We start from the raw sequence: 27,730 nt of genomic DNA, 5'->3' as shown, positions 1-27,730 counted from the left end.
AAAATTATTAGGGGTATGGAACGGCTACCATATGAGGAGAGATTAATAAGACTGTGACTTTTCAGCTTGGAAAAGAGACTAATAAGGGGGGCTATGATAGAGGTCTATAAAATCATGACTGTTGTGGAGAAAGTAAATAAGTGTTATTTACTCATAACACAAGAATTAGGGATCACCAAATGAAATTAAGAAGCAGCAGGTGTATAACAAACAAAAGGAAATATTTTTTCACACAACGCACAGTCAATCTGTGGAACTCCTTGCCAGAGGATGTGTAGGCCAAGTCTATAACAGGGTTCAAAAGAGAACTGGGTAAGTTCATGTATGACAGGTCCATCAATGGCCATTAGCGTGGATGGACAGGGCTGGGGTCCCTAGCCTCTGTTTGCCAGAAGGTGGGATTGGGCAACAGGGGTTTGATTTCTTGGTGATTACCTGTTCTGTTCATTCCCTCTGGGGCACTTGGCATCGGGAAGACAGGATACTGAGCTAGATGGACCTTTGGTCTGACCCAGTATGGCTGTTCTTATACAAGGGGGAAGAATTCAGGCTGCTTTAGGAATCCTAGCCTCAGAATTTTCTGACTTTTGCTATTTCAGTTTTAAACACAATGGTCGCTTCCCTGTGGATTTTTACATATGGTATAATGGTTAAATTTTCTGTCACTGGAATGAACGCTTTGCTTGCACTGGGTAATTACAGGCGGCTCTTCCGTATGAATGGGGGAGACTCTTCATTTTGAACAAGAATACTTGCTCATAAAGAAACATTCTGTTTTAAATGTAACTTTAAAATAACTTATGTCCTTGGCTGTTCTTCCCCAGGTAAATGTTGAGTATCCCCTTTTATATCTTTATGGTGGCAGAACCACTGAAGTCTGTTGCTCTGGCTGTGCTTGCACAATATCCATCTTGCTGTTTGTACAGTACATAATGCCAGAACAGCTTTCTGGATGTTTGCTTTCTGTAACATCTTTATTGTTGGTATCACTCATGCATGGTCGTGGTGTTCACATGCTGTTTATTACGTTATTGTTTTGAAAAGACTGGGACTAAATAGTTATGTGCCATAGTGCCCCATCACCAGCGTATCTAGGTGTACATACACCTCTGCCCTGCCTCACTTTTTGCTTTGCTCTCACTTCCACACTCCTCCACCCCCCAGAAATGTCCCCTCCTTACCCCAAGTCTTCAGATGGCATACAGCCACCTAGAAAGCAGGTAGCGTTCTAAGGCTAGTGTATTTCATTCCCTACCATATGCCAAGTGGTGACTGCTGAGATGTGAGGGAGGAAAGGGGAAACTAGATCTTTTAAGGGAGAAGTCAAAATAAATGCATAGCATCCAGTAAAGATCTTGATGTCTCTGACTCAAAGCAAAGCACCCAGCATGTCCTGTGGAGCCTCCACTGCATATAACTTTCCAGCCTCGGGGCCTGATCAATGCCCAGTGAAGTCAATGGCATTTCTAGAGATGACTTGGGGCTTGTCTACACTGGCACTTTACAGCGCTGCAACTTTCTCATTTGGGGTGTGAAAAAACAGCCAAGTGCTGCAAATTTCAGTGCTGTAAACTGCCAGTGTAGACCGTGCACCAGCGCTCGTAGCCACCCTCCGAGTGCTGGTAGCTATTCCCCTCATGGAGGTGGGTTTTTTATAGCGCTGGGAGAGAGCTCCACTACACAGCCCCATTAAAGTGCTGCTAGTGAAGACATGCCCTTGATTAGTGTTTAAGTACCTTTGGAGGCAAAAATACTGGGTTACTAAAGGAGTTTGTAGTCTAGCGGAGAAGAACCAAGTAGCGTAACAAGAACCAGTGGATGGAAGCTGAAACCAAAAAAATTCACATTGGTTAGAAACAAAGCACAATTTTTTTAACAGTGAGGATGATTAATCATTGGAACCAAGTACCCAAGGAAGTGGTGGATTCTCCATCTCTTGCTATCTTCAGATCAGATTGGGTGCCTTTCTGGAAGATGTACTTTAGTTAGACAAGTTATTGGGCTCAATTCAGGGGTGACTGGGTGCAGTTCTATGGCTTGTGTTATACACATCAGCCTAGATGATCTAATGGTCTCTGGGCCTTAAAAATATATGAATGAATTTTCATCTACTGTACTTCAGTGGTCTTTGGCCTGATTCCTGAAGATGAGTATTGATGTAGGTGATGGGGAAGAAGGAAAAAGTCAGAGACAGTATTTATGGAGTCAAGTATGAGGGGGTAGCCGTGGTAGTCTGTATCTACAAAAACAACAAGGAGTCTGGTGGCACCAGACTCCTTGTTGTTTTTGTAGTATTTATGGAATTGAACAAGATAAAAATGACTTACCTCCTGTCTTCACCCTCCTGTTAGTGAAACAGCCCTGCAGATATGAGAATCCCCATCGAGAACTGATTCCAATGAATGGATGGAGCATTTGAGTCAATAAAGAGAAAGTGTCATTGAAGACCCAGTATAGGCAACTTAAAACCAAAATTTTGCCTAGAGTGATGAGAATATCCTGTTTTCTCTGATGTAAAAATGAAATAGGTTAAGCCTTGTGATAGAGTGGTCCACTCAGTGCAGGGATGGTGCCTGCTCCTGGCCACTCTGGAGGTTAGCTCATGAGGTCTATGCCCCTTCCTGGGGTTGCACACTTGTCACTCCATCTCTCTCTCTCTCTCTCAGCTCTGCAGCCCCTCTCTCACTCCCGGAACTAGTGTCCTCTTCCTGACTTGGCCCTCCGGCCAGGTCACCAAATGGTTTTCTCTTCCAGGTCTGGGAAATCTCTTCCCACAAACAGGCACTCTTCCTGTTGGTGTGTGTTTGTTTATCTATATATGTATATATCTATATATGCACATATACTGGCAGCATCCTGAAGAAGTGTGGAAGATTACAGAGTCTGGGTGGAATTCATTTAAAATGATACATACTTTATTTTAAAAAGAAAAAAGCATCAAGGGCTAAATGTTTCTTCATACCAATCATGTCCTCCTTTTTTCAGTATTTTCTTTTTGAGAGAACGTAGTGGTGAAAGATTCCTGATGGGGATTTCCAATAGAAGATCCCAGAATGACAGGCAACAGCAAAGCTGGTTTTAAATTTGGGAGTGAGAGAGCTTGAAGATAAGTGTTTACTTCCCCACTCAGCGATATGTTTTATCCCCTTTTATGTCCTTCCTGGATTCAACTTTCTGTCTGTGCATATCTGATTAAGTTTTGATCAAGGAGTGTAAACAACTTTCTGAGCTGAAGCCATTGCCAGCAATCAAGTATCTTACAAGCCGTAATTAATCACAAGAGAACTTCATGAGGTGCAGTCACTGTAACCATTTCTCAGGACAGTAAATATTTAAAATGGAACTGAAATGCTATCTGCTGAATCCCTCGTTGAGGGTTTTGGTTTCCGTGATAGTGGGAGAAGGCATGTCTTATACCTGCTGCTGGGGAAAAGTGCTTCATTCTTTACCCCATATTTGTGGTGGCAACTGTGACAGCAGAGGAATTGCTGAACCCCGCAACGCTGGTCCAGGAAGGGATGCAAAGGCTGAATAGATTTTTAAATATTTTGCTGTAAAATTTTGTACAGCACCTAACACAATGGGGTCTTGATCCTGAGTGGACTCTCTAAGTGCTGCTGGAGGGCATTCTCCAAGAGGGGCTGTTGCTTTCGGAATTTGCTCCTTCCCCTGAGTCCCATGTAGCCCATGTTTGGTGACCTTTAGGGAACGCTGAAGGGTCTGTCTTTTCTCCCCAGGAGCAGCAGATTTGGGAGGCTGGGTAATGGAGGGAAATATATTGTTGGCACTTAAATTTTGTATGTGTTTAAGTGTTTCCTGCTGAAAATGTATTCTTTTGACCTAGTTCCCATTAGCAGGAGTGGGCTCACTGTGTACTCTGTCCATCTTCTGGTACAGTGCAAAGGAAATGGGATCTTCTTATTGTCTGTATCTAAGATAGAATTTTAAAATAAAATACTTCCAAAGATAGGCCTACCTGCCCCCTTCCCCCTTTCTCCCCGAGTCTGGCACAGCTCCATCTTCTCATGGGCCAAATGTCCTCACTCTCCTGCATAGCCCCTTTTTGGAACTCCTGCTTCCAGTTGGCCTTCTATAGCCAAGGCTCACTCCTTTCCCACCCTGCTTTAACCTTCCTTCCCACCCCCAACTGGAACCAATAAGACACACCTACAACAAAACAAATGGTTCTGACTCTGTTCAAACCCTGCCCTTCTCTTTCCCCCGTCCCCTGCTGTTTGTTTGCCTCATCAGATGGGTTATGTCTAATATATGGCTTGACGCGCCAAGGTGCTGAACAGCCTAAAACTCATCAACTTCAGTGAGAGCTGATGCTGCTCAGTGTTTCCCAAGAGGACACCATGCCTCACAGGACTGAGCCCCAGGGCTAGATTCTGATCACATGTACACCAGTGTAAAATAGGAGTTAGTTCTGATTTCCATCAGAATCTGAACCCCTGACTTACATTTCAAACACCAGGCAAACCTATGGCACTGTATAAACAGCAATGCATTTATTGTAGCTATTCTATTATTCAAGTTGTGACAGGACGACAAGCACGTCAGACAGTCTGAATGAACAAATCATGGCTCAAAAATAACAGCAACTATAAATAATTCTTTAATATAAAAACTGAAATTGTTCATTGCTCTATTTCACCATGCCGGGAAGAGAGATTCATTATTTTTGGTCTCACAAAATTTATTTCCAATGTGTGCATATCACAATGCCATAGAAACACTACAGTTTTCTTCCTTGTGCCGTCTGGAAGAATAAAATCTCAGTCTGAATGAGGCCCTGTTCCTGCAACTGACAACCTGTGGACTCCCAAGGAACTGCACTGGAGGCAGAAGGGCTGCAGACAGGTGAGTCTGTCCACCCACTCACTATCAATTGCAGCATTGGGGCCTAAAACACACTGACAATGTACAGAGTTTAAACTTGCTTTCTGAGTCTGCCACTCAAGTACATGTCCAGAATTCAAGGTCATTGTCACGATCATGATCTTATGCTTAGTCTGTCAAAATGTCTACTAGTAATATTGGATTTACAAAGTCTATGCAAGTAATTTTAGAAGAGTTATGTTTGAATGCAGGTCGTATAGGAAAAGGTTCTTTGTGTGAGTAGGAACAACCTGCCAGCCAATCCCAACTTTACCTGGAGAGAGAAACAGAAATAAAAACAATCACACTTCTGCTTAGTAAAATACAAAACATACACACTCCAGTATGCCAAATTTTGTAATAATGGATCACTAATAGGCTGTGAAAGCAAGAGAGACAAATATTCAGGGTAAGTATTTTTAAGAGATTTCTATTATATACTTGTGCCGTATATTCAGCATCATTTTATTAATTACCCACTTCTGAGGGACCAGATGTCCAGCATGTAGTCTGCAGAAGTCTGGATTTTTGAGGATGCTGTGAGGGAAATCCCAAACACACCCCACTTCTCCAATTTAATTGTATCTGACCCTGTCTATACTTAAATAATTACTGAGGTCAAAGCCTCAGTTTTACGCTTCAGCTGGAATGTTACCTGTCCAACATTAGAGCACAGATGATTATTTACTGTTGTTATTAACCCTCATTTTCTGCTTGGCTAGCGATCACCAACAATGTAGCAAATATTAGTCTCACTAGGACACAGTAAAAAGAGGCCCCATTCCTGAAATCAGCTCTATGGGGGCAGACTGTTGCTTCTATTCAGACCCCACAGGATTCAGTTGGTGTATTGGAACCTTAACCTCAGACAATGCCCACCATCAAAGATTGCTGTCTTCAGCTCTGTAACAAGATTAAATAACGGGGAAGAAGGCCAAACCTATCATGGCATATACTCAGCACAACTCTTACCAAGTTCAGTTTGGAAGAGGTGATAGGTATCTGGATTACGAATCGTGAAGGCAATGTAGATCTCAGGTGGTTTTCCAGCGGTTTTGGAAGCGGAAAGTTGCTGCAGGACACTGATAAGGGATGAAGTTATCTGGGGATCATACACCACATCTACATAAAAAGGAGAGGGTTTCATATTTATAAACAAACAAAAAGCAGACTAAAAATACCATGTAGAAGGATTAAATGGAGGCTCTGTCGAGAATTTGACCTGTGTTATGGGAACATGGCCCTTTAACGGGAAACCAGGACCAGCCCCTATGACTAGGGACCAGCTTCTCAGGGGAGCCCACGTAGACCAGAAGGAATGTACCTGTGACTGATTAGTGATTTATTACACCCAGCTGGGGTGGACACTGAGGGCAGCCTATACTTAAAACATTGCATTGGTGCAGCTGCACTGCTGTAGCTCTTCAGCTTCCCCGTTAACTATGTTAACTACGCTTCTCCTGGCAGCGTAGTTAATCCACCTTCCCGAAAGGCAGTAGCTATGTCGCCGGGAGAAGCTTTCCTGTTGACATAGCACTGTCTATGGGGGGAGTAGGTTGGTATAACTATGTTGCTCAGGAGTGTGGATTTTTCACACCCTAGAGCAACGTAGTTATACTGACCAAGGTCTGTAGTGTAGACCTGGCCTGAGAAGATAATATAAAACAAGAAGGATTGGGCTGGTTCTCCTTGGCACTAGAGATAGACCTGCCTGGAGCAGGGGTTCTGGCAAGGCTGAGCTTTTAGGAGTTCATTTTGATAAAAAGATGCCAGGAAGCAAAGGCCCTGGGCCTATCAAAGAACTAGCGTCCTCTCTTCAGGGAGAAGAAAAGTACAAGTCTGCAGAAAGGCTGAGACAAACGGGTGAAAAAAAAATCATATGAGGCTGTTTCATGTTATTCCTCGTGGACTTTCTGTTGATGTATGGGCAGGGTGAGGTGATAACCCTGTGATCTGATAAAAGAGCTCTCACTGGGATGACATTTGGGTTGAAAGAACTGCTAACGTGGCTGGTGTGGCCTGCAAGGGTGCGTAGTTGACTGACCAGTTATCTTGACTGAAGAAAGTTCAGTAATTATTATTTTTGCATTTCTATTATTATTTCAGCATTTGTGTTAGATCACTTAGTGAGATGCGATCAGAAATGTATTGTACCTGCTGCAATGACAACATCAACCTGAAGCTGTGAAAGTTGTTCCTTTGTAACAGAATCCCAGTCAAGTTCTGCAGCTGTTATTTTTGGTCCTTGTAAATCCATCACTTCTGTCCTCTGGTTTTGGGATTGCATTTTGGTGTGATTCCCAGTTTCAGACTCCAGAACAAAGCCATTTAAATGGATGTTTTCTCTCAGTTGCTCAAGAACACAGTGATGGTAGTCACTAAATACATATGCCTTGGGATTACAGGTTTTACAGATTGCAATTCCTGTGAGGCCAATCCCACTTCCTAATTCCAAGATGGTCCTGAAGGTTAATGGATTAAAATAAGTATTTACACACGGATCTAAACAAGATTCAGTTACAGAATCAAAACCAATAGACACGTATGCACCTAAGAGCAAAAGTAGCTGTAAATGATTTCAGTGATTCTTGAATAAACTATCCAAATTCCAGTCTTTGCTTCAAATAAGTACCAGGAATGAAAAATAATTAGGATTCAATTATAACAATAGCAATTAGAGAGTGAAAATACAAATACAATTAACAGCTCCTGGGGACCAGTACAGGACTGTTCCCTGTGCTATATTATGCATATATCCAGACTAGGGTGACCTGACAGCAAATGTGAAAAATCAGGACGGGGGTGGGGGGTAATAGGAGCCTATATAAAAAAAATACCCAAAAATTGGGACTATCCCTGTAAAATTGGGACATCTGGTCACCCTAATCCAGACTAAAATGTTATCTTATTAAATTTATATATTAGCCTCCTAGTTATACCTCCTTGGACTGCCCTAAACAACTGCTGTCTTCCTTACGAAAAGAGTTTGGGTTGAAGGATAAAGAAATGTCAGGATGGAGCCTAATAATACTACAGGCTGAATATAATCCGATGTTTGGCAGTGGGGCATTGGCTCCTGTTTCACTTACCAATGGAGACAGAAAATTCTTCCATCAGACAGTCCCTAAATCTTCTTAGGGCTTGTCTACATTACCCGCTGGATCGACAGGCAGCGATCAATCCAGCTGGGGTCGATTTAGTGCATCTTAGTCAAGACACGATAAATTGACCGCTAAGCACTCTCCCGTTGACTCTGGTACTCCACCAGGGCGAGAGGTGCAGGCGGAGTCGACGGGAGAGCGTCAGCCATCGACTTACCGCAGTGAAGACACCACGCTAAGTAGATCTAAGTATATTGACTTCAGCTACGTTATTCTCATAGCTGAAGTTGTGTAACTTCGATCGATCCCCCCCAGTGTAGACCAAGCCTAAGATTAAAGCTCAACTGTGACAGACCAGTGACAGAAAGGGCAGCAGTTAGCCCAGAGGTGGGCAAACTATGGCCCATGGGACCATCCTGCCCAGCCCTCGAGCTCCTGGCTGCGAAGGCAAGCCCCCGGCCCCTCCCCTGCTGTCCCCCTACCCCGCAATCAAGCCGCAGAGCGGGCAGCGCAGCTGGCTCCGGCCGGGCGGCGTGGCTGCTAGTCCTGCCGCTCTGGGCGGCATGGTAAGGGGATGGGGAACGAGGGGGTTGGATAAGGGGCAGGGGGTCCTGTGGGGCAGTCAAGTGACAGGGGGCGGTTGGATGGGGCGGAGGTTCGGGCGGGGGGGCGGTCGGAGTGGATGGAGTCGGGGAAGTCAGGGAACGGGAGGGTTGTATAGGTGGTGGGGTCCTGGGAGGGGGCGGTCAGGGACAAGGAGCAGGGGGGGTTGGATGGGTTGGAGATTCTGAGGGGGAAAGTCAGGGGGTGGGAAGTGGGAGGGGGCGGATAGGGGGAGGGGCAGCCTTCCCTATCCGGCCCTCCATACAGTTTCGCAACCCCAATGTGGCCCTCAGGCCAAAAAGTTTGCCCACCCCTGAGTTAGCCCATCAATGGTTCGTTCCAACAACAGACGTGAACTGTTAAAACAACAGATGAGTGTGATCTAGTGACTGACTGAATCAGGACTCCTGGGTTCTATCCCTGTGCTGCCAAGAACAAGTCAGTTAACCTCTTTGTGCCTCAGCTTAACAATCAACAAAACTGGGAAAATATGTATTCACCCCCTCCTAAGGGTGATGTGAGATTTAATTCATTGTCTGTGAAGTGCTCTGAGATCCTCAGATGAGTGGAGAGAAGTATTTTATGATTTCCTTATTACTTGATGATTTAAAAGTGTTTTGGGCAAGGGAAATTAATACTCCTCCCTCTCCCCTGAGGGTTATGGATACCTGAGTTGGAGTTTTTGTCTAGGATTTTAAAAATATGCATTGTTACAGTTCTTAGTTATATTGGGGCATATACAGTATAATGTCAAACTACAGTCATGAAACTCATTTATAATATGAATGAAAACATTTAAGTTAACTCTGTTCCCCCAGTTTTCTAGTTGTGATTTCATGTAACTAGAGCTCCATTACCTGTTACTGAAAATGGCAGAATTCTCTATTGCCCATTCGGCAAGATAAAGAGCAGCATCCCACGTGACTAGTCCTGTGGTTCCCTGTGAGATTATTGCCACCGTCTCAGAAAGTGTAACAGAGTCTCCAGTGGGCTAGAAGACACACACAGGGAAAGAAAGATGCATCAGCACAGGCACCACATTTCACAATTTTAAATCAACGTTAGCGTCTGGGAGAAGGTAAGAAGTATTCTACACTTGGGGTTTCTGGGTTTTATTTTTAAACCAATTATGGCTCAGTTTAAATGATAAAAACGGACATATAACAATGAAGATGATATTAGCTTTTACCAGTAAGTAGCTTTTATAACAGGTGGTAGATTCTTCTTTATTTAAAATATCTGCTAGTACATCATACAATTCATCCAGGGGTTCGGCTGCTATGGACTCATGCTGTGGGAAAGAGAAGAGAGATCAGTGAAGAACTTCAGATCTCCAGACATTATTAACAAAACACAGGCAATAAACATATAGTCAAATACCATTTATTCCTTTTTTAACCATAACATATGCATTTAATGCTAATTTTTGTTATAACAAGTGATCAGCCAAGCCTGGGCCAATATTGCGAAAAACAGATTTTCAAGTTACTTTTAATAACAGGTCTAATGGAAAAAGAGCACCAAGAAATATGTAATCCCAACACTACCTTTTTAATGAGTTCAGATATGAAGCATCTTCTGTACTTCACGGAAGGGGGATATTTCATGCATAAGGGGTGAAGAATAGTCTGAAATGATAAAACAACACCTGCAGACCAACCAGCTACCAGGTGAGGATTTTATCAGAGGCACTGAAGGAACAGAGGAGGAAAAGATAGCTACCAATTTGCTCGGTTCACTTTGTACCTTGGGAAGCTGGGTGATTTCAATTTGCAGCTAAGCTATTTGATACTCAGCTGGAAAATCAAATTCTGTGTACATTCCTGCAGAGAATTCTGGTACCTCTGGCCGGTCACAAATGTGAGGAAGACACACATCCTCTACTTTGCCCCTCAAAAATAAACAGTAAAACTGAAAGGAAAGTGAGTCTGAATGGCTCTTTCCTCTCATTTTTCTTCCATGCTCCATCCCCCTAAATAGTCAATAAACAGGACGGCTCCATCTACACTTGGAGCTGGGAGCCATTCCTAGCTTGCGTACGCATACTCACTCTAGCTCCATGCTGGACTCAGAAAAGAGACTCTCCCCACACATGTCTACCCTTTGTTTTGAATCAAGGCAATATTCACTGAGAAAGTGTTAGTCACATTGGTCCTCCAGCAAATGAAAAGTTGGAAAGTTAGGTCACTTCAGGTCTCCAATTACCCCAACAACCATGTTATGATGAATTAGGTCCTTTAATTTACTCTTAATAGTTACAGTTCCCTTTATATAAGGCTGAATTCTGCACTTGGCTAGGTGTGATGGATCCTGACTCCAAAGTGGTGCTCTCCCTACATGTGGACATCTCAGTCAGGGGTTCCACATGTGGAAGGTGATCAATACATAGGACTTGAGGCCCATTGTGCTCCAGAGTTGGAAACACACGTTTGTTCAGAAGAAGGTGTTCACTGTGACAATATGACAAGAATTTGATACTAAAGACTGTGGAGAAGTACTTGATATTCTACAATCCTTTATGAAGCAAGTAGGGAGTGAACTGCAATCACATGTGATAGACAGGAAATGGGAGTAGCATTGTTTTCCCAGTATTTGTACCACATGTGAGGGTGTGGTACCTATTTCCATACACACAAAGATACATTATCAGTCAATAGACCATATATGTCACAAACAGACCTATTAGAAAAATTGAAGTTAGAGCTTTTTCTTGTTTTTTTTGTATTAAAAATGTCATTGCCATTTTGAAAACTTTCCACCAGCTCTAAAAGACCAATACTTTATATTTAAAAAAATAAGACAGAGTTGTAACTATGTTTTAATGCAACTGATCAGAGGGCACAAGCCCACTGAAAGGAATTACTGCCTTTTCATACGTTCCAATTTAAATTACAAAGAGCCTGTGGGAGACTAGCAATCTCTCAGATTTGGGAGAGAGTTGAACAGCTTTCACTTCCAGGTTGCCAGTTCAGACCTAGAAGACATTGCAAGTGTTTATCACTCATGGGTAGGACCCTACCAAATTCACAGCCATGAAAAACACATCATGGACCGTGAAATCTGGTCTCCCTCTGTAAAATCTGGTCTTTTGTGTGCTTTTACCCTATATTATACAGATTTCATGGGGGAGACCAGCATTTCTCAAATTGGGGGTCCTGACCCAAAAGGGAATTGCAGGGGGGGTACAAGGTTAGTTTAGGGGGGTTGTGGTATTGCTACCCTTACTTGTGTGATGTTTTCAGATCAGGGCGGCCAGAGAGCAGTGGCTGTTGGCCAGGCGCCCAGCTCTGAAGGCAGCGCCTTGCCAGCAGCAGCACAGAAGTAAGGGTGGCAATACCATACCATGCCATCTTTACTAGGGATGTAAAACTGCAAGCATCAGTCTTACCAATAATGTATTCAGTAAATAGTAAGAGGGCCGAGACTGGGGCCACAATTGGGGATGGGCGCGGGCTGGAGCCCTGGGACCCCAGGGAGGCTGACTCGCGGGTGCAGGGCCAGCAGCTGGGACCCTGGGTAAAATGTGGGGGTACTGCAGCAGCCCCCGCTCCTCTAGTTCCTGCACCTATGTTGTGAACTCGTTAACAATTAAATGTTTAGCCGATACAATTTTAATAGTTTAAACAGTTATTTTTTAAAATGCTATTTACATCCCTAATCCTTACTTCTGCACTGCTGCTGGTGGAGGCTCTGCCTTCAGAGCCTGGCTCCCAGCCAGCAGCTGCCGCTCTCCAGCTGCCCAGCTCTGCAGGCAGCGCCACCATCAGCAGTAGCACAGAAGTACGGGTAGCAGTACTGCAACTCCCCCTACAATAACCTTGCGACCCCCCCCCCGCAACTCCTTTTTGGGTCAGAACCCCTACAATTACAACACCATGAAATTTCAGATTTAAATAGCTGAAATCACGAAATTTACGATTTTTAAAATCCTGTGACTGTGAAAGTGACCAAAAAGGACCCTGAATTTAGTAGGGCCCTACTCATGGGAAAGGAGACAATGATCTCAGCCCAAGACCTACTGAACAGAATTCATATCACAACCCACCCTACTCCCTAAATTGGTACTAACTGGCATTCTTCTTGTAGCCTCAGATGCAGCAAAGGACTGAATGGGAATGGAGAGTGAATTAACCCTCTCACCCTTAGAGATGGCTCCTCATGTCAAGGTAAAAGCACACAGGTGGAGTATTCTGGGAAGTTTATACTGCTGCACCCCTCACTGTATTGCCTCTATGAATCAATGGGGAAATTCAGTGCCTGATACGCTGCATGAACACTACAGTCTCTGACCATTTCTCAAATTTCAAAATAAATAAAAACATGCCTTTCTTATGTTCCAACTCCCTGGCCTATGAAGGATAGTTACATAACATGAATAAAAGGAAATCTGCTATTCTATTGGGCATACATGGAGATTAATATTAGATCTGACTTCCTTAACTGTTTTTTAAATACAATTTTAAAGTAGTACGATGCAATGGTTTTCATTACACTAGGTGGCATCATATCTTTAGAATAGTTCTAGTCTGCTCTATGATATGTATTGAAATCTGATTATATTAAAATAACATGTTTTACCTTCTGCAAAATATCCAGCAGTAGCAAGGCATCTGATGAACTCTTTAATTTTTTTTCCAGTTCCTACACAAAAGGAGGGGAAAAAATGTTGAGAAATATTCCAGGATGCTATTCCATTACCACATTTGAACAGCACAAACTGGTGAAAACTCCTTTAACAGAGTATGTTAAATGCTTCGTGATTAAAAAAAAAAAAAAAAAAATCACACCCAGATGGTAGGAAATAAAGAAGTAGTATAGAGCCTTCTGTAAACCATAATATGAACATAATCTATAATGTATGTAGCTGCTACTGCAATACAAATACATAATTATTATTATTAATTGAATGAGGAAAGTACTACAAGACAAAGGTGAAGGCCAGATGACTAGTCAGTCAGCCCTCCCACACTAATGTACAAAGCCCCCACCCAAATGAGGTGAGAAATATTAAATCTTCCCTTCTTCAAGAGGAGAGCTGAATATCTCCCCAGACATTGGAAATCTTGGCATCGGAGTAAGAACAAAATCTGCCTGTTGCTAGACACTAAATCCCCCACATAGATTTATTGCATTCATTGTCTTGAACAGAAATCTTGTAACCAAGAGTGCTGTTTCAATATAACCTCAGTGGCCAGTTATATTTCTTCAGCCTTTTTTCATTGATCCACTACTAGCCAAAGCTGCTCACCTTACTCAGATGACTAGTTCCACTGAAGTCCATGGGATCATTTGTGTAAATAAGGGAAGTGGGGATTTGGCTCTTCATTAGTGGCTGAAGTGCTGAGAAAATGGTTCACAGAGGAATGTATTCATGGTGAACTCAACAGTAGTAAAACTCACTAGATAGTGAAGTAAACAGATGTCCTGAATTGTTTCAAAACACTGCTGTCTGTAAACTGCAAATCCTCCTACAGGGAAAGTGTTCTGAGAAAAAAAACTTACTTTACTGCAAAAGGGTCAATGTATATTGAGGCTGATTTCTGAAAAGTGACACTACAGCACATTGCAACTGAAACACAGAGGTTTCAAGAGGAATGATTAGTGACACCCACTGTCTGCTAAACTCAGGCATTCTTTATTCTATACTAATAAACTCATAACAGGAGCTGCCAACGCACCATTCTGAACATACTGCAAATATTCTATGGTGAACTGATTTTCTGAAATTAGCTTTGCTAATACCAGATGCTACGAACAAATGAATTAGACCATGAAGCACAGCCATTTGAGGAAAGAAAAAAATCCTCCAAATGAGCGTTATTTGTACTAAGGAATTAGCTTGTAAATTGAGGGATTTTGTTGCAGAATCACTGCAGTTAACAATCTTTAGTTTTAATATTTCTTGCATACTTTCTGACAAATCAGACTATTCAGCTGTGATGGGGCCCATATCTTCTGAATTCTGCTGTGTACCAGATAAACTTTAAATATCTATAAATATGGGGATATTCTAGATTGTGTACCTTATAGTTAATGTTGAGACGTGAGTCAAATTTCAGATGCATATTTACTGTCAGATAGCTTGGAATTATTACTATTCCCAGAAAGTGACTCTGCAAAGTTAATTATCAGCATATTTCAGATCAAATTGTGTCCACACCGTTCAAAGCTGAAGGCTACATTTATATATCATTTTCCCTAGAAATTGCCTACTACTTACTTTCAGAGTGTTTTGTTGGTCCGGTGACTAATCATGGAAAGTGAATAAATTGTTCACTAAAATAGTGTATTAGTGCCTACAACAAACATGACTATTCTGAATCTCTCTGGCTGTTGTGCTTTAGCCACTGATATCGGGAACTATTAAATGAAGAAAATACGCCCCTCTGGCCGAAACCTTGAGAGCTAAGGGTTACCAAATTCAGGCTGATCGTTGGAGCCCATGGCGGATGGGACCCTCGTAACAAGTGAGCATTGAGAGAATGTGGAATTGGTCAGTGCTATGCTTGGCTGATGTGGCAACTCATGGTATTGGATGCCATCGAGGGACATCTACATAGAACACATCACTGGACATCGGCAATACCAGGAGAGATGAGCTGGAGTGCCGATGAGAAGTGAAATCAGGAAATAACTGAAATACTTCCTTGATGGATTGTATTTTCTAATGGACAACTTACCCTAAATTCTCAACTACTGAGGGACAATCTTCACTCATTGATATATTTTGCTTTCCACAATCAACTCTCTGTACAACTTTCTATGAGTGATGTACCCGAATACTTGGATGCTAATATCTAAACTGTATTGTTAAATTTATTCATCTAAATCTGGGTTATTGCTGATTATGCACTATATGTACCTTATGACTTTTAAAACAAACTTTGTATCTGTGGATCATCTAAGCACTATACCCAGATGTACAGACACTCTTTTCTTAACCTGTGTACTATATAATTTTTTAACATTACTTTAACAAAAATTTTAAATTTGAGTGTTTAGAGGCCCATGGAGAACTCCACAGGATCAAAGAGGACACACACACACACACACACACACACACACACACACACTCTCTCTCTCTCTCTCACTCTCTAGCTCTCTAAGTTTAAAAAAGTAAAATGGGGCTATTGAGTTGGCCAGTGTGTGCATGCTACTGCCCTCTATGGAATGAAATCAGAGCTGCTTCACTTATAACTCCAACAGAATTCTGTTCCACAATCCCAAGCCTTCCTGTGGTACAGATTCCTAAACTGTTATGAAAGCAAAGCTGAACAGAGGGACTGAGATAGGCAGACTGTCCAAGCAAGCCCAAAAACACAGTGACCATATATCCTGGTTTCATTGGTACAGTTCTATTTTTTCCTATGACATCCAGGTGTGCCAGGCACTTCTTTCAGGTTCTTTCCATTTTTCATTTAATCAGTCTTTTTTTTTAAATACCCATATAACATTTGCTCAAGATATACTTCTATAGCGAGCGGCGTTTGGTCTGCTTTTTCCAGGTCAGTCCAATGCAATGAGTGTTCAGCGTGATCAACAGTGTTTGGAGCGAAGAGAAAAGCTGTTGCTGTTGATGACAGTTGTGCAGTGTCTCATGATCAACTCATTCAAAACACTAAATTACTAGAAAAAAACCCTCAACTCAGAGATATGCACACCTATCTAAGCTAGGTACTTATGAGCACCTCAGAATCTTTAATGTAGTTATGCTTATAACACCTCAATGAGGGAGTGCACTGCTATCATCACTGAGACTCTGGCCTTGGCTACACTGGCGCTGTACAGCGCTGCAACTTGCTGCGCTCAGGGGTGTGAAAATGCCCCCCCCGAGCGCAGCGAGTACAGCGCTGTAAAGTGCGAATGTAATCAGAGCCTGCAGCGCTGCAAGCTATTCCCCTCGGAGAGGTGGAGTACTTACAGCGCAGCGAGAGAGCTCTCGCAGCGCTGGCAGCGCGACTACACTCGTGCTTCACAGCGCTGCCACAGCAGCGCTGGGAAGTCCTGAGTGTAGCTAAGGCCTCTCAGTGATTTGACTAAGGTCAACCCTGAAGTCTGTAGCAGAGCAGGGAATTAAACCCAGGTCTCCCAAATTCTTGAGTAGTGTCCTAATCCCTGGACCATCCTTCCTCTCTGCTAGGACAACAGCTGGGACCAGTGACACTAGCACACCTTAAAAAAATATAAAAAAGTTTGTATGACTATTTCCCAACTCTAAAAAACATCCCCACAGAGCACAGGAACTAGGAGAGCAGACTTGCAGTAATAATAGCAACTGATTGCATCTACAGGGCTTTTGTTCAATGGTTTTCAGCAGCCCCATTATAAAAGCCATTCTAGTGCCCCTGCTCACAGAACTGTTTCTGATTTTGAAACGAGGATCACTTTTCAAAGATGACAGGTCTCAAAATCACAACCCATCAGTTTCACCTGAAGTAGGAGAAAGTAGCTTATTTTTCTGACTGAAATGAGAATTTTTATATTGTTTAATTTTCTTTCCCCAACAGTAGCAACAAACCAGGTTGGAGCATCAGGTCAATCAGGGGGCAGCCCATTTCCAGCTGCCCATGGCAGGCGGGTACCAGTGGCAGGGCAGGCCAGAGGTGGCTTGGCAGAGCTGGGAGCTGAGGTGTTTGCACAGCCTGCAAGCAGGGCTCTGGCTATCCATGTTGGCTCCAGCATTACATTCTTCACGTGCTAACTCAGTAAGTGAAGGGGGAGGCTGTGGCTGGGGGCCCCAGGGCCAGGACTGGGCTGCCCCAGACAGGGGCGCTGGAACAATGTGGAGAGTGGGGGGGTGCTGAGAGCTATTGAACCAACACCTAAGCCCTGTATAGGATGGACACCACTTCAAGTCAGGGGGTGCAGCAGCACCTATGGGCCCCGGCTCACCCGGCCGCTCCTGGGCCAGGCTGTCCTGGCTTCCGCCCCCCTCACATGGACCGGCCCCAGGCAGCCCTTCGGTGCCAGCCCCGCCCCGCGGCCCCTCCCCATCTACTCCCGGGACGCGGGCTGGTGCTGGGGAGCCCGGCTCCTACTCACCGCCCAGGGGAAGGCGCTGAGCCGCCTGCCGGCCAGGAAGCCTCGCTGGAAGCGGAGCCCCAGGTGCCGGGCTTCCTCCGCCGCGGGATCCATCGCTCCAGCCCGGCCCAGCCGGGTCCCGCCGTCCCCTCAGGGCAGGCCGCGTCCCCGGCCTCGGGTGATCGCCTCTTGCCGGCGAGACACACACCCCGCTCCTGTCCTGAGGGGCGGGGAGCGACTCGGGCCTAGGCCTCGGACCAGGTGGGGATGGCACAAGTCGCCGCCCCGCCTCTTTCCCTCCCCTCCCCCGCGTTGCGGACGATGCGGCCAGTATCACCAGATCCCTGTGGCGTGGGGGTCCGCAAGGCACCGGCTATAGGTGGCTCTGTGTCCTCATTGCACTGTGCGGGTGTTCCCCTGTCACGCGTGACGCCTGCATCCCTGCGTGGCTCTGGGTCCCCGTGTTCCTATGTCACACGTGACGCCTGGTGTCTGTATCCCTGCGTGGCACTGTGTCGTTTTCCCATGTCACACGTGACGCCAGGTGTCTGTATCCCTGTGTGGCACTGTGTCGTGTTCCCATGTCACACGTAACGCCTGGCGTCTGCGTCCCTGTGTAGCTCTGTCCTCATGTTCCCATGTCACATGTGACGCCCTGGCACCTGCATCACTGTGTGGCTTTGTGTCCTCATGTTCCCATGTCATGCATCTCGGCCAGGCGCCTGCATCCTTGCGTGGCTCTGTTTTCTTGTGGGATGTCATCCGTATTCCCAAGTCACAGGTCATGGCCTGGCACCTGCATCCCTGCATGGCTCTGTGTCCTTGTTGCACAGCGCTCACGTTCCCATGTCACACATCATGGCCTGCTGCCTGCATTTCTGCATGACTTTATCTGTTTCTGGGATCCCATGTGATGGTGTCTACATCACAGGCCAATGCTTATGTCCCCACATCATAATATCTCCACACAGTGAGCAATATCTGGATTCCACATAATAGCATCTGTCACAGCTGAGTGCATGGGACTCTCAACATCATGGTGTCCCCATTGTCCGATCTACTTCCCTGTGTTATGGGGTCTATGTCATAAACTAGTGCGTGTCCATATCCTCATGTTGCCCATTACATTGTAATCTCTCAACTGAGCAGCCTGTTATGAGATGACATCATCTCAAGATTCAGTTGCTCATTGTGGCACAGTCATTACATTGTTACTCCCCAAACAAATTATTATTATTAAACATTTCTATTGCACTCTGTATTTACCCAGTGCTTTTCAAATGGTGATGAAGACATGCCCTATCCTGAAGGCAGGAGAGACAAACTTGTCACCTAACACAAGTTAATGAGAGAGAGGGTTTGAGATTTATTAATTACTGGAAAAATTGGAGAACATTAAATTCAGGGCTGTCTAATTATTCTGCAACACACCAGGAACATCTGAGAAAAAGGAGCTCTGCTATGAATTTGGGGATGAACCATTATGGTACCCCATGGTAATATTCCATACCAAATTCTGAAACGGTTGCTGGGGGTTAAATCATGGCTGCGATTCATTGGGTGGTTGCTCCTATAACTTCAGGCCCAGATCTAGCGGGGAGCTCTGAATGAGGGACCTTTACTCCTGAGAAGGGTCCATGTGAATTACTTTGCAGGATAAGGCCTTAACCAAGGGACACTCAGGTACAAAATTAATATAGTAATTAGTATCATTAATAGCACCCTGGGTTACTAAAAATAACATGGATTACTGAAACAAGAACAGAGATTAAATAAAGAATTAAAAATGTAGTTTTCAATTTTCATACTTTTTCTTTTTTTAGTACATTCAGCTTGGTCAATGAAAATAGGCTGATCAGTTTAATTCTGTGACGTCAATTTCTGATCAGTTTTGTTTTCTTGTCTTTGTATGCTTAGTAGGACCTGGGTTGCAAACAAATGTTATTGCTCTAAATGTAAACTGTTCCTGTTGGAAATTCAACCACGGCTGAAACATTTATTGATATGTTTTGCAAAAATAAGTGCTCAACCATAATATAAATGACATATTTACAGAATTACGTATTGCTATATACAATAAGAGAGCTTCAGAGTAGCAGAAGGAGAACGAAATCAAAAGAGAGAAAGAAATGGGAAAAGATGGTATTTGAAAAAGGATGGAATTGGTGAGACAGAGAAAAGGGAGGTTGTTCCAGGTGGTAAGAGACTAGAGGAGAAGGCTCTTGCATCAATAGGTGCAAGATTCTACATTGAAACAAACAGGATGAAGCTGGTAATCCATCATTGATAACTTCTCTCCATTGGTATGTTCTTTCTTTCTTTCTTGCTCCATCCTTCTTGGTTCTGTCCTTTCCCTTCTCTTCCCCTTTGGTCTTTGCTGAACCCTGATCATCTGTACAATAACCAATTCCCAAATAAGGTGAATGGTATTTTTATACTGAGCACTGCTATCTGTGTTATATAAATGCTCAAAGGCATTGCCATGTGTCATGTCTCACCTCAGAATTGCTTGTTGGGATGAATTTCCAACCCTCAGCATGTTTTTGAATAAAAGGAGACAGGAGTTTTGGGAGTTTCTCATATCCTTTTGGGGGGAAATTTCAAGTGATCCAAAAAGAATTGCATCTGTAGAATGGACCTCAGGATAACAGGATTTTTCACAGATGACATCCCATGCTTAGCTTTTCTCTGTATTGTTCAAACTACAACTTTTATCTTAGTTACTGTAAAGAATCTGTAATTGACAAGTGTCCTGCAAACACTTAAGCATGTGCATACATTTATTCATGTGAATAGTCTTGTTGAAGTCAATTGGAATACTCCCATGCATAAAGTTATGTATGTACTTCAGTGTTTGCAGGATCAGAGCCTAAGTCATTTTCTGATGTTTTGTGGTACTGAATAGTTCTATTCCTATTTTCTTCTATTTTTCATTCTTATACATATCAACAAAGCTGACTTTCTGAGTTCTTTAATCAGTCTAATGCTCTTTTAATCATCCTAGATATGTACATTTCATGCTTATTCTAAGCTACTATTTCTCTGAAATAATTATAATATTTTCCATATCCTTAATAATATTAGAAATGTGGATCCGTAGCCATAGGAAAAAGAATAGTGGGCCAGTAAATGAAAGCTAATGTGGCAAAAGGAGATACAGAAGAATACACACACATGAAAAGTTTGATCATCGATAAATCCTTCCCATCATTTTTGTTTTCCTTTCCATATGAGTTATTTCAAGCAGACATGCAGGGAAAGGGTGGTCTTGTGACCAAAGAACAAGACTGTGCATCAGGTTCCCTGATTACCTTTCCTATCTCTGACAGAGACTTACTATGTGACATCAGGCAAGTCACATAATCTCTCCATGCCTCTGTTTTCTCAGCTGTAAAATGAAGATTCTATTTTGGTCAGATTCTTATAACACCCTCATCACAGCAGTATCTCTGAATATTTTCCAGTAGTACATTAAGCAGTATAACTAACATCTGTTCATGTGTGGACCATTCTATCTCTCACCTTCTTCCCAGGGGGAAAATTGTGTGTGCAGTGTAGTGTTTAGTTAGTGGATTTTTGAAAATATATTACACATTCATAATTTATATTAGCAAAGGCAAGGTCAAAAAAGTATGTCTTGTATTTAGAGTGGAAGGTGGATGAGGTTTGGATAATAGTACCTACACAGAAGTGGGCTAACTTTTTAGCCGGAGGGCCACATCTCAGTATGGAAATTGTATAGAGGGTCAACTGGGGCAGGGGATTGGGGCACGCGGGGGGATGAGGGCTCCGTCTGGGGATGCAGACTCTGGGGTGTGGCTGGGGATGAGGGTTTGGGGTGCAGGAGGGTGCTCTGGGCTGAGATGGAGGGGTTCGGAGGGCGGGAGGGGGCTCTCGGCTGGGGCAGGGGATTGGGGTGCATGGGAGGGTAAGGCTCTGGCTAGGGGTGCAGACTCTGGGGTGGGGCTGGGGATGAGGGGTCTGGGATGAAGGAAGGTGCTCTGGGCTGGGATCAAATGGTTTGGAGGGCAATGAGGGCTGGCGCAAGGGGTTGGAGTGTGGGGGAGGCTCAGGGGTGCAGGATCCAGACAGCGCTTACTTGAAGTGGCTCCTGGAAACAGCAGCCCATCCCAACTCCAGCTCCCACACGGAGGCGGGGCCACGCCACTATATGCTACTGCCCTGTCCTCAGGCACCGGCCCCGCAGCTCCCATTGGCCGCGGTTCCTGGCCAATGGGAGCTGCAGAGCCAGCACTTGGGGCGGGTGCAACGTGCAGAGCCCCCTAGCTGCCCCTGCTTCCTGGAGCCTCGTGGAGCTGCTGCACGCACAAAGCAGAACAAGGCAAGCCCCCGACCCCGCTCCCTGGTTGGAGCACCAGAGCAGGGAAAGCTCCAAACCCTGCTCCCTGGCGGGAGCTCAAGGGCCAGATTAAAAGGTCTGATGGGCCAGATGCGGCCTGCGGGCCATAGTTTGGCCACCCCTGACCTGCCCGTGAGGCTCAGTTCATTAATGTTTAGTGTTTTATTTTTAGTTTTTTATTTTTAAAATCTCTCGTTAAAACAAAACTTCACAAAGGTCAAACAGCTGGTGTGCTGTGACTGCTGCCTGTCATGTCGACAAATATTGTCTCATTTTTTCCTTGTGCTCCCCCATCTGTCTCCACCAGTTGTCTCTTCTCTGACTTGATTGTAAGCTATTTGGGGGCAGGGATCCTTTTTTTTAATTGTATTTGTACAGCGCCTAGCACAATGAGCCCCGGTATATGACGGGCTGCTAGGCACTACCACAGAGCAAATAATACTGTGAAACCTACATACAAGCAGCTTGGCCCCCCATCCTAAATAAGTTTAAGTATGTAGCTTTATTCATGTGACTAGTCCCAGTGAAGATTTGAGTGGGGAGTTTTTTCCTAAGTTCTGCAAAAGGGAAAGACCTGGTCCATGGGCTTCCATTCCTTTCCATAGGCAAGAGTCAGTATGCTACAGCAGGGGTTCTCAATTTTTTTCTTTCTGAGCCCCCTCCCCCAACATGCTATAAAAATTCTACGGCCCACCTGTGGCACAACAAGTGGTTTTCTGCATATAAAAGCCAGGGCCTGCGTTAGGGAGTAGCAAGCAGGGCAGTTGCCTGGGACCCCATGCTACGGTGGCCCCCGTGAAGCCAAACTGCTCAGGCTTTGGCTTCAGGCCCAGGTGGTGGGTCTCAAGGCCTCAGGCTTCAGCCCCATGCGGTGGGGCTTCAGCTTTCTGACCTGGCCCCCAGCGAGTGTCATGATGGCCCTGCTCACAGCCCCCCAGGGGGCCCTGGACCCCTGGTTGAGAACCGCTGTCCTATAGCACACTATGCTGGTATTCTTTGGCAGCTTGTCTGACAACTGTCTCAGGCAAGGAGCCAAAGAATACCAATGAGAATCTGGAAATCTGTTCTCCTTATTCTGAAACAGCTAAAATGTAATTTTTTTCTTTCTACCCAATGGAAAGATAGTAGCAATTTTATTCCGCATGTAGCACTAATAATTTTTTGGGGCTTCCATCTAGGAGCATAAGGAGTTGAGAATAAATTCCTATCAGCCAAGTGATTTCAATTTGCATAAAACCTCCTCCTATCTAGGTTATAACAGAGGCCCTTTTGGGCCATTACTTTTTTATTTTTAAAACTCCTCAATTTTCAGGTTAAAAAAAAAAGTAGCTTAATATTTAAAACTCCAGTGGCTTTGGTGAATGTTCCCACCAAAAATTTGCTTGTTTTAGTTTTTCATATGAAGGGGAAAGAGGGTATCATCTGATAGTCAAGTATTGCTCTAGAGATCTTGAGATTTTTTGGTAATTTGTTTTATATTCTGACATTGTACCAAATGCATCTCTCAGCTTTACAATATTATTTAGTAGAGAGATGGGTCTTTGTGGGTGTCTCTTTTCTCTGTATAAAAGCAATATTGCTCTAGAATGTAATTTTTAGGAGTGGGGCCCAGAATTTACAATGCTGGGTTAACTTTGCAATTGTCATAACTATAAAGGGAAGGGTAACAGCTGTCCTGTGTACAGTACTATAAAATCCCTCCTGGCCAGAGACTCCAAAATCCTTTTCCCTGTAAAGGGTTAAGAAGCTCAGGTAACCTGGCTGGCATCTGACCCAAAGGACCAATAAGGGGACAAGATACTTTCAAATCTGGGGGGAAGGCTTGTGTTTGTGCTGTTTGTTTGGGAGTTCGTTTGCTCTTGGGACTGAGAGGGACCAGACATCAATCCAGGTTCTCCACATCTTTCTAAACAAGTCTCTCATATTTCAAACTTGTAAGTAAACAGCCAGGCAAGGCGTGTTAGTTTTCCTTTGTTTTCTCAACTTGTAAATGTACCTTTTACTAGAGTGTTTATCTCTGTTTGCTGTACTTTGAACCTGAGGCTAGAGGGGAGTCCTCTGAGCTCTTTAAGTTTGATTACCCTGTAAAGTTATTTTCCATACTGATTTTACAGAGATGATTTTTACCTTTGTTCTTTAATTAAAAGCCTTCTTTTTAAGAACCTGATTGATTTCTCCTTGTTTTAAGATCCAAGGGGTTTGGATCTTGATCCACCAGGAGTTGGTGAAAGGAAGGAGGGGAATGGTTAATTTCTCCTTGTTTTAAGATCCAAGGGGTTTGGATCTGTATTCACCAGGGAATTGGTGAAGAGTTTCTCAAGGCTTCCCAGGGAAGGGAATCCACTTGGGAATGGTGGCAGCGGACCAGATCTAAGCTGGTAGTTAAGCTTAGAAGTTTTCATGCAGGCCCCCACATTTGTACCCTAAAGTTCAGAGTGGGGAAGCAGCCTTGACAGCAATAAAAAAGGATTTTTTCTCTTTATTTTATGTTTATAAAGATGTTGTTAGACTGGCGCTATTGGTGACTGGCATTTTATTAGCTTTCTGCTAGTTCATAGCATTTTTAATTCCCTCTACAGAACTGAGTTGTTCTAAGCTTACCTCAGGGTCCCTCTAATGCAAACAAATGAGTCTTTTAAGTAATCATCAATTTGCTCTTGACTAGCCAGTGGAGAGGACTAAAGTTTAGAAGACTATAAAAGCAAAGTCTCTGTGAGAGGGAGGCTGAAAAGCCTCAGCTCTCAGTGTACATCCAGGAAGTTTTATTTTTTCCCTTTCTGCTCTTTTCTTTTTAACGTCAGTTTTTCCACCTCCAAGCCTAAAAAATCACCAGTTTTTTTTAAAAATAGTAAACTTTTGGGAGAAGGGTAGTTATATATGCCTTCTGTTTTCTGAGACTTTGGCTGTATTTGGATCAAGTTTTCAAACTTTTCTCTGCAGCCATGAAGAAACTTACTCTTCTTTAAAAATGAAAGGTCTGATTTTGCCATAATCACTTGACTCCAGAAGCTGGGGCTTTAAAAAAATCACGAGACACTGTAAAATCACAGGAGTGTGCAACATTGTTATTCAGAGACAAAACAGACAGTACACACCTCCTTTCACCTCTCTGTGTTCATCCTTTTATTTCCTTTCCTTTTATAACATATCAGCTCTTTGCTGCTGTCTCCATCAAGAGCTGTCTTTTTCTAGACAGGATTCAAAATGGAGGACTGGTCATTTATGAAAGGGGCTTCTCCTTCAGGCAGGGTTATATGAATTAGATGGACTATAATTAGTTTTCCTATTTTATTTTATTTTTGTATTGTGGGAGCTCCCAAAGGTCCAAGACAGGAATATAGCTTCATGATACTAGATGGTCATAGAATCATAGAATATCAGGGTTGGAAGGGACCTCAGGAGGTCATTTAGTCCAACCCCCTGCTCAAAGCAGGACTAATCCCCAACTTTTCTATATATAGAAATATATAGGAAGACACAGTCCATATCCCAAGAGCTTGCAATCTAATTGGAAACAGGACACAGGTAGGTGTAACAAGCAATAGAGTGAAGGTGGAGAGGAAGGATGAGGGTAACAGTGATGAGATCATATGGTTTCTCTGATGAGGTGTACCACAGCCACTAAAGGTTTAAGAGCTAGGCTAGCTGCCTCCTCAGCTGTTGCTAATTGCTGGGATAAGAAGGCTACAAATAGGACACACTGAGTAGTTATTAGAGAGACTGAGAGCTACCAAGAGGAGGCTGCCCAGTAGCAGACTGATGGGAAGCTGTGTAAGGAGTTAGACTTCCACTGAGTGAAGACTGGAGAAAGGAGTTCAGTGAAAGGTGCCTGTGCAGAGAGAGGTAGGAAGCAGTCCAGAGAAGCAGCAAGGGATTGTAAGGAGTAGATTCTAGCTGCTTAAATGCAGGCTCCCTGGGCTGGAACCCAGAGCAGTGGGCAGGTCTGGGTTTCCCCCAGATGAGGGGATAGGAAAGCTTCCCTGAGGAAGAGTGGGCAAGGAATATAGAGCTTGGGCTGGGCCTAGTGACCTAATGCAGGCCCATTAGCCTTTGGGACTTGTACTCTTATCCCTTCTGGAGTAGTAGTAAATGACCTGGCCAGAGGGCTGGAGTTGTGTAAAGAGGCTTACTGTTGCCAGGCCAAGTAACTGTGGTTAACTGAGATGGGGCTGCTGTCACGCCTGGCCATGAGGAGATGTGCTGGTCAGTAAGTGACTGTGGCAGTTACATAAGCTGACTGAGGCTGCAGCTTCACCGTTTCCAGCTCACGTAGACACGATGGCGCTAGCTCAATGAAAATAGCAGTGTAGCTGTGATAGCACGACCAGAGGTGGCATGGGCTAACTGCACTAAGTATGTACCCACAGAATTCAGGCTGGTTTTACTTGGCACGGCTAGCCTGTGTGACTGCTCTTTGCTGCCCAACACTATCATTTTTAATGTGCTAGGTCCATGAGAGTTAGTGCAGGTATGTCTGCCCAAGCTAGGAATCACATCCCTTGCTCATAGGGCCCTACCAAATTCATGGTCCCCCTTCGGTCAATTTCATGGTCATAGGATTTAAAAAATGGTAAATTTAATGATTTCAGCTATTTAAATCTGATATTTCACAGTGTTGTAACTGTAGGGGGCCTGACCCTAAGGAGGAGGGTTGCAATGTTGCCACTCTTGCTTCTGCGCTGCTGCTGACAGCAGCGCTGTCTTCAGAGCTGGGCTGCCAGAGAGTGGTGGCTGCTGGCCGGGAGCCCAGCTCTGAAGGCCGCAGCACAAAAGTAAGGGTGGCAATACCATACAATGTCATCGTTACTTCTGCATAACTGTGTTGGTAGCAGTGCTGCCTTCAGAGCTGGGGGCCCGGCCAGCAGCCACCGCTCTCTGACCACCCAGCCCTGAAGGCAATGCAGAAGTAAGGGTGGCAATACTGTGACCCCCCCCCTACAATAACCTTGTGACTCCCCCACCTCCTCTTTTTCAGTTAGGACCCCCAGTTTGGGGAAATGCTGGTCTCCCCTGTGAAATCTGTATAATACAGGGTAAAAGTACACAAAAGACCAGATTTCACAGGGAGAGATCAGATGCATGGTCCGTGACATGTTTTTCATGGCTGTGAATTTGGTAGGGCCCTACTCATAGTATGCACACAGCCAAAGCATGCAACCTGATTGTGTGGTTAATTCAGTAGGTGTTTTCTTATATAACAGCGTTTTGTTTCCTGCTGTGCTACTCAACCTCCCTGTCACAGCTAGCTGAGTTCTCTTTAGCATCCCAGCAGAAGTTAGCCTTGAGAAAGGATTTAAAGGAGGAGGGGGTAGTGGGCATGGGGATTGCCTCAGAGAGGAGGCAGCATGAACGAATGTGCTGAGGTATTGTGGGAGAAGCAGACAAATGGGCATGCAAGGGGGCATTGCTGGTGAATCAGAGCAGCAATGGGCAGGGGTGATGTGCATAGGGATAAAATGATAAGTAGGGAGGGGTAGAGTTCTGAAGAGCCTTGAAGGAAAGAACAAGAAACTTAAATTTGGGTCTATTTATATATGTCAACTCATAGAGCAGTCAGTCTGGTTTAGTTCTGGAGCAGCTGTAGAGACCCAGAACACTTGCATGAGGCTGGTCAAAGACTTGTCTTCATCCATCTACACACATACTATCAGTTGTATTATTCATTTACACTTGCTGTTTAAAGTCACTTTTCATATATAAAACTCACCTGAGCACTATACATTGCACTCTGAATGATGATGGACATTGTTCTGTTCTTTACCAG

General features: G+C 44.1%; 1 protein-coding gene across 2 annotated transcripts; it reads right to left on the bottom strand.

Moving 5' to 3' along the window:
- Nucleotides 1-4,496: 4,496 nt before the first annotated feature.
- Nucleotides 4,497-18,077, bottom strand: EEF2KMT (eukaryotic elongation factor 2 lysine methyltransferase). Of its 2 annotated transcripts, XM_034784661.1 has the most exons (8): nt 17,628-18,076; nt 13,164-13,226; nt 10,133-10,213; nt 9,775-9,876; nt 9,443-9,576; nt 7,036-7,343; nt 5,854-6,003; nt 4,497-5,155 (listed from the first exon to the last, which is right to left on the bottom strand). In XM_034784661.1, the coding sequence occupies exons 1-8, from the start codon at nt 17,718-17,720 to the stop codon at nt 5,055-5,057; spliced, it is 1,032 nt and encodes a 343-aa protein (XP_034640552.1). In that variant the 5' UTR covers nt 17,721-18,076; the 3' UTR covers nt 4,497-5,054. The 2 variants fall into 2 exon arrangements, with proteins under 2 accessions (XP_034640552.1, XP_034640553.1); XM_034784662.1 differs by lacking the exon at nt 10,133-10,213 and having other exon boundaries at nt 17,628-18,077.
- Nucleotides 18,078-27,730: the final 9,653 nt, after the last annotated feature.

The sequence above is a fragment of the Trachemys scripta genome, chromosome 10, assembly GCF_013100865.1.
Source record: "Trachemys scripta elegans isolate TJP31775 chromosome 10, CAS_Tse_1.0, whole genome shotgun sequence".
Classification (NCBI taxonomy): domain Eukaryota; kingdom Metazoa; phylum Chordata; order Testudines; family Emydidae; genus Trachemys; species Trachemys scripta.
Note: the sequence above shows the minus strand (reverse complement) of the source record. Positions and strands in the feature narration are given on the sequence as shown.